The following is a 12,110-nucleotide window of genomic DNA, read 5'->3' on the forward strand; positions in this document are numbered from 1 at the left end:
GTTCACGCCAGGAGACGCAACACATTCACTGACTGATCCGTTGATGCACGGAAAGGCAGTTCACCCATTAACTCGTTCGCGAACGGGAAAGTCAGGATTCGTTCCCTCACTGATCCGTTCACGCGATGATCTGGAAATACAAATCACTGACTCGTTCACTCACAGATCCGTTCAGTTGATGAACGGGAAAAGCAATTCACGACTCGGTCGTGAACGGGAAGTTACGTCATTTTCTTCTTCGTTTTGATTTACGGCGTGGTGGCACCAGCTTTAATGCGCATTACCGGCACCTACTGGTTGAAATATGAACTGAAAAAAGAACGAATCACTTTAGGAAGTGATCCGTTCACTAACCCTAACCCTTGTATTCATATTCGCCAATCAAAACAAAAAAATCAGACATTAGGTTAACTGCTTTATATGACAATATGTATATATATGGATTTTGATCACAATCACTTTCAATAGTTTATTCCTTACACTGTCTTTTTTAAAAAACTGTCACTTTCATTTACAAAAAAAATACAATTTAAAGAATATTTTGTCTTTATTTTTATTCAATTATTCGACTCTCCATACATATATAGGAATAGAGCTTTACGTTTTTTGTTGTAATATAACTGATTTTAATATAGAAGCTGGTGTAACATTTAACAGATTTTTGTTGGTGGTGTGCCTCGAGATTTTTTCCAATGAAAAGGTGTGCCGTGAATGAAAAAAGGTTGGGAAACACTGATTTAAAGAATAAAAAACTATAAAAACAAACAACAACAAACAACAAACAATTGCAGCCTGGGCAGCCTGGAAGAGGGATCTTCCCATCTGTGGTCTCTTCTCAAGGTTTCTCATTTCCCCTAGTATGAGTTTTGAGTTTAAGATCAGGGGATGTATGAGAATAATTTATTCTGAATAATTGTCCATTTTTTCACATGTCGTCCTGAATGTTGGTAGGTACCTAAATGTTGTACAGCGGCCGAAATTCCTTGTTTGGCATGCTGAAACTTGGCAAATAAAAGATTGATTGATTGATTGATTAATTGATTGATTGATGCGTGTGTTTGTGTGTGAGTGAGTGCGTGCGTGTGTGTGTGTGCGTGCGTGGGTGTGTTTGTGAGAGACGAGCTGACTGATACTACTATTGGCCGAACTTGAGTGACAAGGCGACTGATTGGTCGACCTTCCTGCCACTCTTATCTCAGTTCCTCCTACTAGGATCAAATCTTCGGAGCCTTTTCGGAACGCCGCCGTCAGTCTGTCATTGCCTGGGAGACGCCGGCTCGTACGCATAAATGTTGCCCTGCGGACGACTTGCCGTGCTGGGACTTGCGCTGCTCTGCCAAGGTAGGTTCGGCCTAACATTTTTCTGTCTATTAGACGGCATTAAATGAAGGTATTTTGAGACGTCTCGTTGGACATTTGCTAGACATTTACTTTTTATACGAATTTTAAACCTCATTACATAACCTCTATACTAAATATATTTGAATAAATGTAGCTATTAAAACTTATTGTAAACCTAGAACATTAAATTTGTTAAAATTTGTGCTTCTTGTTCTAGAATGTGAAACTTTACATCAAGTGTTTGGGGATTTTTTTAAAATAGGTTTCAGTAACACTGTCATACTTATGTTAGCTGTGGATATAAAAACACCTCTTGATGTTAAAATTTACCAAAATTATAAAACTTCAATGTAAATAAAAAAAAATTTACCCAACCATTACAAACATGAATGTGCAAATAATGTTTTTAATCATGTCACATGTTTAAAGAATGTAAAATTTATAGATACAGTATTACAAAAATAAAATAAACAGGGTAGCTATTTTTAATAGAGAACACAACGACTAAATTGTATTACAAATATGTACATACTTTTTATGTAGGAAATATCAAATAAACAAAACAACCTACTCAGCAAAACAAACAAAATAAACATCACTCTGTTGTGGGCCTTTGGATAGCCCCTTCGCCAGTGCAGGAGCCTGTTTTCTTTTTAAAGTCATGGGTGTCCATAAAAGCTCTTTCAAAACTTAATTGCTCTTTGAAAAGTTAATAATAGCCGTGAAAACTTACACGCTTGCGGCGGTTGTTTCGTGTCCCGTGTTATCAAAAACTAAAAAAAGTCTGCAGTTCTTCTTAAGCATGTTTCTGTTGCTGCTCCAGGCTTTGAGGAAGGCAGCAGCAGCAGTGACGACTCGTGTGACAACTTCACGGACCTCAACCTGTCCCATTGCTTCCTGGGCACCAGCCTGTACGTACGCCTGCTGCTATACACGCGCGCCAACCCGACGTGCGGCCGCGAGCTGCACCATCAGCGCTTCCCGTCCGAGCCGCTCTTCAACCTCACCCGGCCCACCGCCTTCATCATCCACGGCTACCGGCCCACCGGTGCGCCGCCCGTGTGGATCGACCACCTGGTGCGCCTGCTGGCTGAGCGGCGGGACCTCAATGTCATTGTGGTGGATTGGAACCGGGGGGCCGCCAACCTCAACTACCTCACCGCCGTGGCCTACACCAGGGAGGCGGCTCACAACCTGACGGCATTCATCGGAAGCATGCAGGTATGAGGGGGGCCAAGATAAAGGTTCTGGGTTCCGACGACGACAATCAAGTGTAATGGTGTCAAGGGTCACCTTCGTCAAGTCGGTGCTCTCAGAAGGATATTTTGTTCCTCAGGAGGAAGGAGCCTCGCTGGATTCGGTGCACCTCATTGGCGTCAGTCTGGGGGCGCACCTCGCCGGCTTTGTGGGTGCCAACCTGAAGGGAAAGATCGGGCGCATCACAGGTACAGTTATTCTTTGCCAGGTTTTTCAACATCCACAACATCTTGTGTGTGAAACTGACTGCACTCTATTTTGTGCTTCCAGGTTTGGACCCGGCTGGGCCTCTTTTCAACAGCGCCACGCCAGACGAGAGGCTGGACCCTTCCGACGCCATGTTTGTGGACGTCCTGCACACAGATATGGACTGTGAGCATCTGAACATTTTCATGCAATTATTCAAAGGCTACAGCAACAACAATACTTTGCAAAAGAATCTATTCTCCTTTTTTTACTGTTAATAATCATCAGCTAGCCTTCATGCAGTTCACTGTTCTGCCACAAGAGGGCAGGTAGGACAAAGGTCTACTGGAAATATGTATTTAAAACCATAACAAAAAAACACAAAAACGTACAATGCTAAAATCATTTCACATACCACACTATATTATCTAATTTAATATCATTTTGTAATAATATAATGTTAGGAGACAAAAAGGTTCAATGAATGCAACTAAGTAAACTCTGAATGTGAAATGACGTAGTCTAATTTCTGGGCATTGCAGCGTTTGGCCTGCGGGGCGCTCACGGTCACGTTGACTTCTACGCCAACGGTGGGGCCGACCAGCCCGGTTGCCCCAAAACCATCTTTGCTGGTAAAGACGTTTTGGTGTTTGTGTTGCTGAGGTCAACATAACCACAAGACCCCCCTCCCCCGGCCAACAGGAAAGTCTTACTTTGTGTGCGACCACCAGCGTTCCATGTTCCTGTACCTGTGCGCCCTCAACGGCACGTGCAGCCTGACGGCGTACCCGTGCACCTCCTACGCCGACTTCCTGGATGGACGCTGCCTGCAGTGTGAAGCCTTCAAGCCCGCTTCCTGCCCGCAGCTCGGTGAGACCCCTACACAAGTTCTAGAAGTTAGATTAAGTTACAAAAAAACTGTTCGGTTTTTCACGGCAAAGTAGAATTTGTTTTTTTTTCTTCCCCTGCCGAATGACGTTTATCCTCTCACGTCCAGGCTATGATGTCATCCAATGGCGGGAAAGTCTTCTGCGACTGGGACAGACCAAAGTGTACTTCAGCACCACCCCCTCGCACCCTTACATGAGTAAGTCTGCCTGCAAGGGAAAAAAACAAACAAAAGAAAAATGAGTCTTCGGACCAGTTATGGAAGGATGCCACAAAATGGATGTTGTGTGTGTGTTTTGACAGAGATGAACTACAGAGTGGACATGGTGACGTGGAACCAGTACCTCCGCTGGGGGGTGGTCTACATCCGCCTGCATAGCGGCAGGAACGTCACAGAGGCCCGTGTGGACCAGTGAGTGGTCTCCTCCCAAAATACATGCCAATGCATTCTTTCCACCAACAATTTACTTCACTACTCGAGAGTCTTGTAATGTTAATTCAGCCAAACGTGGTTTTTGTGCAGCAAGCGTCTTCGCTTTGAGCAGTTCACTTCCACGCGTCTTCTGGCCCAGTTTGACGAAGACCTGCCGCACGTGCACAAGATCTCCCTGCGCATTAGCACGGGTAACGTGATTGGGCCTCGCTACAAGATCAGACTGCTGCAAATACGACTGACGCCGCTGGAGCATCCACAAAGGTCAGAACCCCCCCCCCCGGCCCACGGATGTTACACCTGTGGCACCACTCATGCATTTCCTGTTCCTGCACAGGCCACTAATGTGCCGCTTTGACGTCATCATGGAGGAAAACACAGAGGTGGCGTTCCGGCCATCATCATGCAATTCTCGGCGCTGATTTATCGTGCTCGGCGGGGATGATGACAACCTATGGGCGGAGCTACAATCCAGACGGACAAAGCGATCACTTATCACGTGGACCAGAATGAACTTTGTAATAATCGTCACGGAGATGGCCAAGAAAGACAAGCAGAAGAAATAGAAGTGAGGTTAACTGTTAGCTTACCTGGAAAGTAAGCCGCAGCGGTCGTCACATGACGCCTTTGAGACACGTTATGCAAACAATCGACACAAGCTGTTGCTGGTTAGTCGTGCGTCATGGGAATGAAAAGGCAGTGTTAATTAAAGTGACAGGAAGAGAGAAAAATGCGATATAAGCTTAAGGTCATTTACGTACCTGTGCCCGGCGAGCTACCGGATCGGCTCCCTCAGTTATTATGTCTCACGATGCGATCGCCGATTTGGAGGGGATCTCCAAAAATTGTGAGGCGGGTTTCATGGGGAGATAACATGAGACATGACTCGACATCATGTTTGGACCCAGACGATAATCTGGCCCTTGATGGGATTGAGGTCAAATTAGACCTGCTTATCATCATGTCTGTTTATTTCTTGTGCTCTCCATGTCTTGTGCTCAAACTTGTTTGATGGTTTTACCGTGTGCCTTTTATCACCTTTTCTGTTTCATATTTACGTTTAAAAACAACACGCAAAAGATGTTGGTGAAGTTTGATTTTTTTTATTTTGCTTCAACATAACATGTCACAACAGATTGAAATAAATCATTTTACTGGTTCTTTTATCACAAACAAATTATTTAGGTTTCATTACCTGACAAGTTTCGGCTATCACTTCCACCTTCATCAGAGGATGATCATTCACTCTGATGAAGGCGGAAGTTATAGCCGAAACATGTCAGGTTATGAAACCTAAATAATTTGTTTGTAATAAAAGAGCCTAGTAAAATAATTGACAACTGAAAACAAGATGAACATAGTACAACTAGATTGAAATAAAGTTGATCGGCTCACATATGGAATCAAAGGTTGGAGAATTTCATCCTTGGACCGATTGCCGTCTTGAGGTCCAACAACTTGTACGTGCTGTACTCACTCCAACACAAATCACGGTGAGAGCAGCGGGCGGCATCACCAGCTGAGCCCTGCGGGGGGGCGCACCACACACACACACACACGCACACACACACACACACACACATGGAGGGAAGGAAGAAGAAAATTGAGGTTAAGTCAAGAGGCTACAGCTCTAATGCGGATCACGACAGCGGCGTAGGATTTTTAGCCGCGCGGGCGTGGTCGAGCGGGAAGAAGAAACGGGATTGGACGAGCTGGACGCTGCGGTCGGCGAGCGATGCGGTTGTTACGCAAGCCGTCTAAAAAAGACACGCTGAGCTGCAGGAGGGAACATCTCAAACATACTATTATGCAATTTGGCCACGACTGAAAGACATCCCAGTGGCAGCCGGCGCCTTGATGAGGGTGGTGACCTTTTTTTTTTTTCCCTCCTCGCACTTTACGTACACAAAAAAAAAAACTTACCCTCCTCATTGTCGTGGCAGTTCTGCATCCTGACGGGCTGTTGGTTTTTTAACCTGGACATCGGGCCGGTGTTGGTCCTGTACGGGCCTCCTCGTCTGGGGCCCTGCACGAACACGCACCGGCTTAAATGCGGCCCCCGCCGGCTGGATCACGCGCACTTGCGAACTCACCGTGTTGCCGTCCCTCCTGTAGTCCCGCTCGTCTTCAAGCATCACATTGGGGGCGCCACAGCGGACTTTGACAGGGGAGGGCGGGCCACTTCCCGGGATGGTGACGGTGACGCCCTCCAGACGCTTCTGACGCCGCCTCTCAAGGTCGTGTCTCAGGTCGCCAGGGCCGTGCGGCGTCTGGAAACAACACAAAATGGCGACGGAGTGTCAAGGCCAAGCTTGCTGGCGTCCCCATGGAAAGTCGACTTCACCTGCGCGCCGCTCAAAGCGGGAAAGAGCGGCTGGATGTTGCCGGGCGATGGAGCCGTGTTCATGCTGAGGATGACAAAGACGAAGGTCACGAGGAGGCGCATTGACACACGAATGTCACGTGACCTGTAGTACGACTTTGATCGGACAGATTGCGGCATCACGGAGACGTACTGCTTCGATGAGAACCTCTGGTTCAGCGTCAACCCTGTCGCCGTCTCATCTCGGCGGTGTTGCGGTGCAGAGAAACGTTTGTTCAACGTGATGCCGTTGCCTTTGAAGTATAACTCTGCGACACGCACGCAAACCGTCAAGACGTGGCCAGTGACCTCTGGGACGCTGCCGGGTGATTCTGACCTTTGACATTGTGCACCAGCGTGATGATTTCCTGCGCAAAGGCTCCTCCGCGCGCGCCGTCGCTCTCTGGCACGGCCCCCGGCGCCTCCGGGGGGAAATCCGGACGCCGCCGACCCACATTAACCAGGTCCATCGAGAGCTGGCGCTCTGCAGAGTAACACGGCGAGCTGCCGGGAAGATGAAGAAGACAGCGATTCATCATTTCGGTCTTTGCTCCATGGATCCTAAAACTCTTGTTTTTGTACTTAGGATTTTGGCCAGATGCCACAAGATGGCGGCAAAACACCCACTCCTGAGATTGTCACACAGCATCGCCATGTTCTTTCTCAAACCTAATCACCTGTAGATCGTTAATTTCAAAAGAGAATATTGTAACAGGGGCCAGCCGGCAGTTCTGAGGTTGAAGGTTTGGATCTGGTCTCTGACTTCCCCGTGCGGCATGTACAAGCTGTCGCATTGCTTCCGTGGGTTTTCTTCAGCTTCCGCCAATATTCCAAAGGTTCGTGTGCGTGACAACTAACTTGGCTTTGTGTGCCAACGAGGTCTGAGGTGTACGCCGCCTTTCAATCACGTCGGCAGGGAGAAGCTTCAGTTCGCCTGTCGCCCAGGAATGGGGCAGATATGCTAGCAGAGAGTGAAGAGAAGTTCAAGTGTTGCACAATCGCATCTTTGGGGGAGGGGCACTTGTGGATTTGGACTATTTGCTTCTGGGCATGATCTCTAGAAGCTGGGTGGACTGCATTTTCAAAGTCCACCACTGAACGATCCAAAGTTCAAATGTGGTCACACCAAAGAAGAAACGTGACTTACCTGCGCATGTTCCTGACCTGTCTTTTAATTTGGGCCTGCTACGCTATGCACAACTGAGCTCAGGTGACGCTGGTGAGACAGACGGCATGCCACGCAATGATGGCGTCCCGCGCAACATGGCGTGTCCACAGGAAGTGGCGATACAGGCCGGCTCGCAGTTTTCGCAAGGCGGCGGGCAACGCAGCCTGAGCTGAAAACACGTCTTCAAGTGAGTGGTGTCACGTCCTCCTGCCGTTTGAGACTTCATACAGACCTCACATCACAGCTTGGCCACTCTATGTGGTGATGTCACTTCCTCCCGTTTGCTCTCCCACCTTCTGAGGGTTTCACTGACTGACAAACCAAGCATACAGATTATCTTCATTATTCCCTAAGGTGGTTTTGTATGGAGTGTGATGTCACTTCCTTCTCTTGTCCCGCCTTTGGAGGCTGGCTTCATCTGACTGACTTGTTACTTGCAGCTTTTGTCCTCCTGAAGCTTGTCACCTGATCTAAAATGCCATCCATCTTCGGGTTTTATGGTAACGTCGGTTCTCCCCGTTGTCCCGACGAGCCTCTGATGGACAGTATAAGCTCACATCACATCTTCACTCATTAAGTAACAATCTACTGTTTGACAGCAGAACCGGGGCGTCTTCCTTTTGTCCTTCCTCCCGACGGTTCCGTCTGACAATGTCGGACACTCTCAACTTTGACAACTCTTTTCGAGGTACACGTCTGCCGTTGAAAGAGGACAGCTCGTCACGCTGAAGGACGGATGCACGTGATGATCGCGGCAGCTCCTTTGTGTCAAGATGGCCTTCTCAGCATCCCGTCCGATGTTGTTTACATACAAGAATGTCCATCCATTGCTGTGTAAATGCAGCTGAAGATTCATTTGTTCATTAGCATCCACGTGAAACGGTTTGGATGGAGGTCCACGATTGTTTTAGTGCTCCTTTCAGCAAAGGTTCCTCGGCGTCAACGGGTCGGCTTGTGTGAACCGCGCTCCTTCGGCTCCTTGACGTGAACATCGTGTACACCTGCATCCATGTTGAGAACATCAGCTTTATTTTACTTTTTCATCTGGAAGGACTTCCATGAGCAATTGTTGCTGGACCTAAAGAATCCTGAAAATGGTCCTTACCATCGTGTGAAGGGAAGAAGAAGACTGTCGCTCAATGTTCACCCGTTTAGATGTTAGCAACATCCATGTTTGGATGAAAGGACGTCCAAGTACTTCTTGAAATGAGGACGACTTGAAGGATGGTCCTTTGTCTCCGTGTCGTGTTAAGATGGCTGAACATCGGCGCCCATGTGAGCATTCCTTCAAATAATCAAGAAAGGTTTGCCTCCGCTCTTCAAGGCCGCTCCTCCGTCATTGGCCACATGTCACCGTCACATGATCGTGTTTCTCAACTTCCTCTTTGAAGGCATCCAATTCTTGCTATTTGTGTGCAAAAGGCTTTCTGGTCTCTGCCGTTTTCAAAAGATGCTTTCAAGAAGTCATCCTGATAATTCAACTCCATTCCGGGAAGGAAGGTTCCACGTTTTAGTAAATTAGCGAGCCAACATCTGAATAGCAGGTCCACCAACTAAGGTATGGGAATGTACCTTCCTCCAGGAAGTTGGTTAACTTCTTCTCTTCCCCATCATATTCACCTTGCACTTGATTCCTGGTGTCCCATAAATACTTCCTTCTCAAATGGTCCTCCAGAGGCTTCCTGGATCAGCGTGTCGTCATTTCGTGGCTGTTCCGAGGCAAACGCGTTTGCTGATGCAGCAGAGAGGTGCAGTGGTGGCTCACATCCATCGCAATCCATCTTGTCTAAAAAACTTTTGTTGGCAACTTGAAGCAAAAGCATTCCACGCAATTCCAACTCTTCCTGTGACGTCGTGAAGAAGCTTGAGTGAAGATGTGATGACGTCAGAGCATGGGATGAGGTGCTCGTTACGTTCCAATTCCAAAAACATCAGAACAGGCCACGTGAGGTTTGCGTTTTAATTGCATTTCTTTTGTTTGCTCCCGAAGAATATCAAAGACCTATTGAGATGTTTCTGATCCAATTTCATTCAATCTTCTATCACATGACGCACATTCTTGCTGTCCAAGTCGCTCATCTAGCCAGTAAAAACTTGCCCTCGGTGCTATTCTATCCTCTCGGTAAAACAAGATGTCAACTTTGACCTTGATGGACGAATACTATACCTGGTGTGCAGGATGGGCCGGCTCATGTCCACTTTGATGGTGAGAGTTTCCTCCGTTACCACAGTCACGTTTTTGGACTCTAATTCTTTCCACAGGTGCGGTCTGGGCTGGTTCACGTCTGGGCCGCTCCCGTGCAAGCCCCGCTCCAGACTAGCAGGCTGGACCTGCTTCGGGCGTCTGTCGTCTTGCGTCCAGCTGGGTTCTTCCTCTTCTGCATTGGGGTAACTCGTTTGGGATCTGTATCCCGCTCTGGGCACCTCACGAGGAATGTTTTGGTAGCTCCGAGAGCACTGCAGAAAGTTTGTCCGGTTCCCCATGTGACTGACCCTACCTCTGGCGAGGTGAGGACCGCCTCTCCCTCTATGGTTTGTGGGCGTGCCTTGTCTGTCATATCTCGCAAAGTTTGCCCGTTCTTGCGGCGGCAAGCTCCTCTTGCTCTCCGAGCCATCCCCCCATTTATCAGGAAAGTGGTGTTTTCTGGAATTTTCTCGGCCGTCCGGCCCGCTATTTGAATTCCGGAATTGTTCTTGTGAGGAGCTCGCTGCATCGGGATGTTGGTGGCTCAAGTGAAAATCACGCTGTCCACCGTTTTGCGCTTTGCGGGTGCCTTGGAATCCGTGTTCAGTGAAGTGAGGAGTTCCCGAGTCGGGAGTCTCCCTGTGGAAGGCTCTGTCAACCGTGGCGGCTGAATAGCACCGATCCCCAATATCCTCGTTGTCCCGTTTGAACCTGTGACAGCGAGAGGACACGTCATCATCAGCAAGAATAAGCAAGCAGAAGGAAAGACAAAAATATCCAAACGTCTGTCGCTCACGAGGAACTGGATTTTGTTGTGACTTTACCCGCTGTGATGTTGGCCGTCCATTTCTCTTCTCGGCCGCTTTAAGGGGGGCTGAACATCCTCTCTTTGCCGACTTCTATTCAGACCTTCAACATTCCCTTCTCTTCGGCTTCCTCTTTGCTCCTCGGATCTAACCCTGGGGCTGGCGTCTCGCAACTGCCCCTGGCCCCGCCACTCGTCCCGCCTCCAAGCTGGGGCTTCCTGCGAGTGTTCCGAGTGACTGCGAGGCAGCAGCGGCAACGGTTCCCTACGGAACCTCGGCGGCGAACACTGTGACCTTGCTCTGCTGTTAACATTCTGAAAGTCTTCTCTGAAGCCTCTTCTTTGTCTGTCTGCATTGAATCCGCCATCCCGCTGGGGGGAGCTTCGTGGGACATGGTGGTCTTTGAAATCACGTCGAGGTGACGGCTTCCGCGGAAAATTGCCCTCCTGATTTCGCTGACGCCAAAAGTGATCCTGCGGAGAAGGAGAGGATCTCCTATGGGCTTCTGGGAACATGTCCTCACCAAACCTGCGTTCTTCATTTCTGGCAATGGGCTTCCAGTCCAATGGTCTTCCATAGTGTCCCGCTGAAGCTCTGTTTGGTCCGTGTTCGTCCCATGGGACCCGCCTAGACAGCACAGCAGTCACAATAAGTACAATGAATGTTTTTGATCAACAGGACTTGTCGGCTATCATTGCATGCACCTGCTTTGTTGTGACGGCGACATCTGTCGGGACATTCCGGCGGCCTTTAAAGAGCAACAAAAAGTTATAACAAAGTCAACATAGGAGGTTTTGCGCATTTTTCATTTCTGACAGAAATGTCACAGCTTGACTGAAGGTGCTAGTGTTAAAAGTTAATAGAAACAGCATCTGTCATTTGGAATAACTGTTTCACTAATGTTGCACGCGGTGAATAGTGTGCGCTGCTTGGAGCGAGGCTATCTCCAGTTAGCATCCAAGCTAATGATAACGCTCCCCTAAAACTTCCGTCTTTCTTTCACACACTTTCGAAAATGCCACAAGACCTGTCCCATGGAAGATATTCAGATATTTTCCAACCCCCAGGAATTAAATGCTAAGCGGTGACAGCAACACATAAATGAACAAGTAAGCTAATGCTAACTAGCATTTGACGTACTTACCTGCGACTCCCGAGACGTCCTGCGTTTGATGCCGCAGCGGCAACCCCAGCGCGTTTTAAGATAACGATTTGTACACACGAATGACAATACAACACTCGATTATTTGAGTTGACAGCCCTATTTATTGACACAAGTAAACGCCAAAATTGCTTTAAAGCTGCTATCCTACCCGAATTGACGGAAAATGGCCGAACTCACGAACGTGTTTATCATGTGTTTCCGCTTTTTCTCTTGTTTACAAGTAGTTGTCAAACGGCGCGTAAGCGCACTAGCGCCACCAACTGGTATGGAGTGTCAGCCAACATTGTCAGCCTCAAGTGTGAATGCTTTTAAATCCAGG

General features: G+C 48.0%; 2 protein-coding genes across 5 annotated transcripts; one reads left to right on the top strand and one right to left on the bottom strand.

The window, feature by feature from the left end:
- The first annotated feature begins 1,258 nt into the window (after positions 1–1,258).
- Positions 1,259–5,188, top strand: lipib (lipase, member Ib). Its single transcript, XM_037279556.1, has 10 exons — positions 1,259–1,341; positions 2,165–2,562; positions 2,678–2,786; positions 2,869–2,970; positions 3,327–3,416; positions 3,487–3,654; positions 3,782–3,871; positions 3,976–4,084; positions 4,196–4,369; positions 4,443–5,188. The coding sequence occupies exons 1-10, from the start codon at positions 1,290–1,292 to the stop codon at positions 4,525–4,527; spliced, it is 1,377 nt and encodes a 458-aa protein (XP_037135451.1). The 5' UTR covers positions 1,259–1,289; the 3' UTR covers positions 4,528–5,188.
- A 4-nt stretch (positions 5,189–5,192) lies between these two features.
- zgc:112982 (uncharacterized protein LOC503771 homolog) lies at positions 5,193–12,001 on the bottom strand. 4 transcript variants are annotated; one of them, XM_037279550.1, is made up of 10 exons: positions 11,771–12,001; positions 11,331–11,374; positions 10,645–11,253; positions 9,803–10,531; positions 6,805–6,971; positions 6,586–6,736; positions 6,450–6,513; positions 6,199–6,375; positions 6,036–6,131; positions 5,193–5,632 (listed from the first exon to the last, which is right to left on the bottom strand). In XM_037279550.1, exons 2-10 carry the CDS (start codon positions 11,363–11,365, stop codon positions 5,618–5,620), a joined length of 2,043 nt encoding a protein of 680 aa, XP_037135445.1. In that variant the 5' UTR covers positions 11,366–11,374; positions 11,771–12,001; the 3' UTR covers positions 5,193–5,617. The 4 variants fall into 4 exon arrangements, with proteins under 4 accessions (XP_037135445.1, XP_037135443.1, XP_037135444.1 ...); XM_037279548.1 differs by having other exon boundaries at positions 5,193–5,631; positions 6,029–6,131; XM_037279549.1 differs by having other exon boundaries at positions 5,193–5,631; positions 6,029–6,131; positions 11,767–12,001.
- Between the last annotated feature and the right edge of the window lie 109 nt (positions 12,002–12,110).

Source organism: Syngnathus acus, chromosome 20 (genome assembly GCF_901709675.1).
Source record: "Syngnathus acus chromosome 20, fSynAcu1.2, whole genome shotgun sequence".
In the NCBI taxonomy this organism is placed as follows: domain Eukaryota; kingdom Metazoa; phylum Chordata; class Actinopteri; order Syngnathiformes; family Syngnathidae; genus Syngnathus; species Syngnathus acus.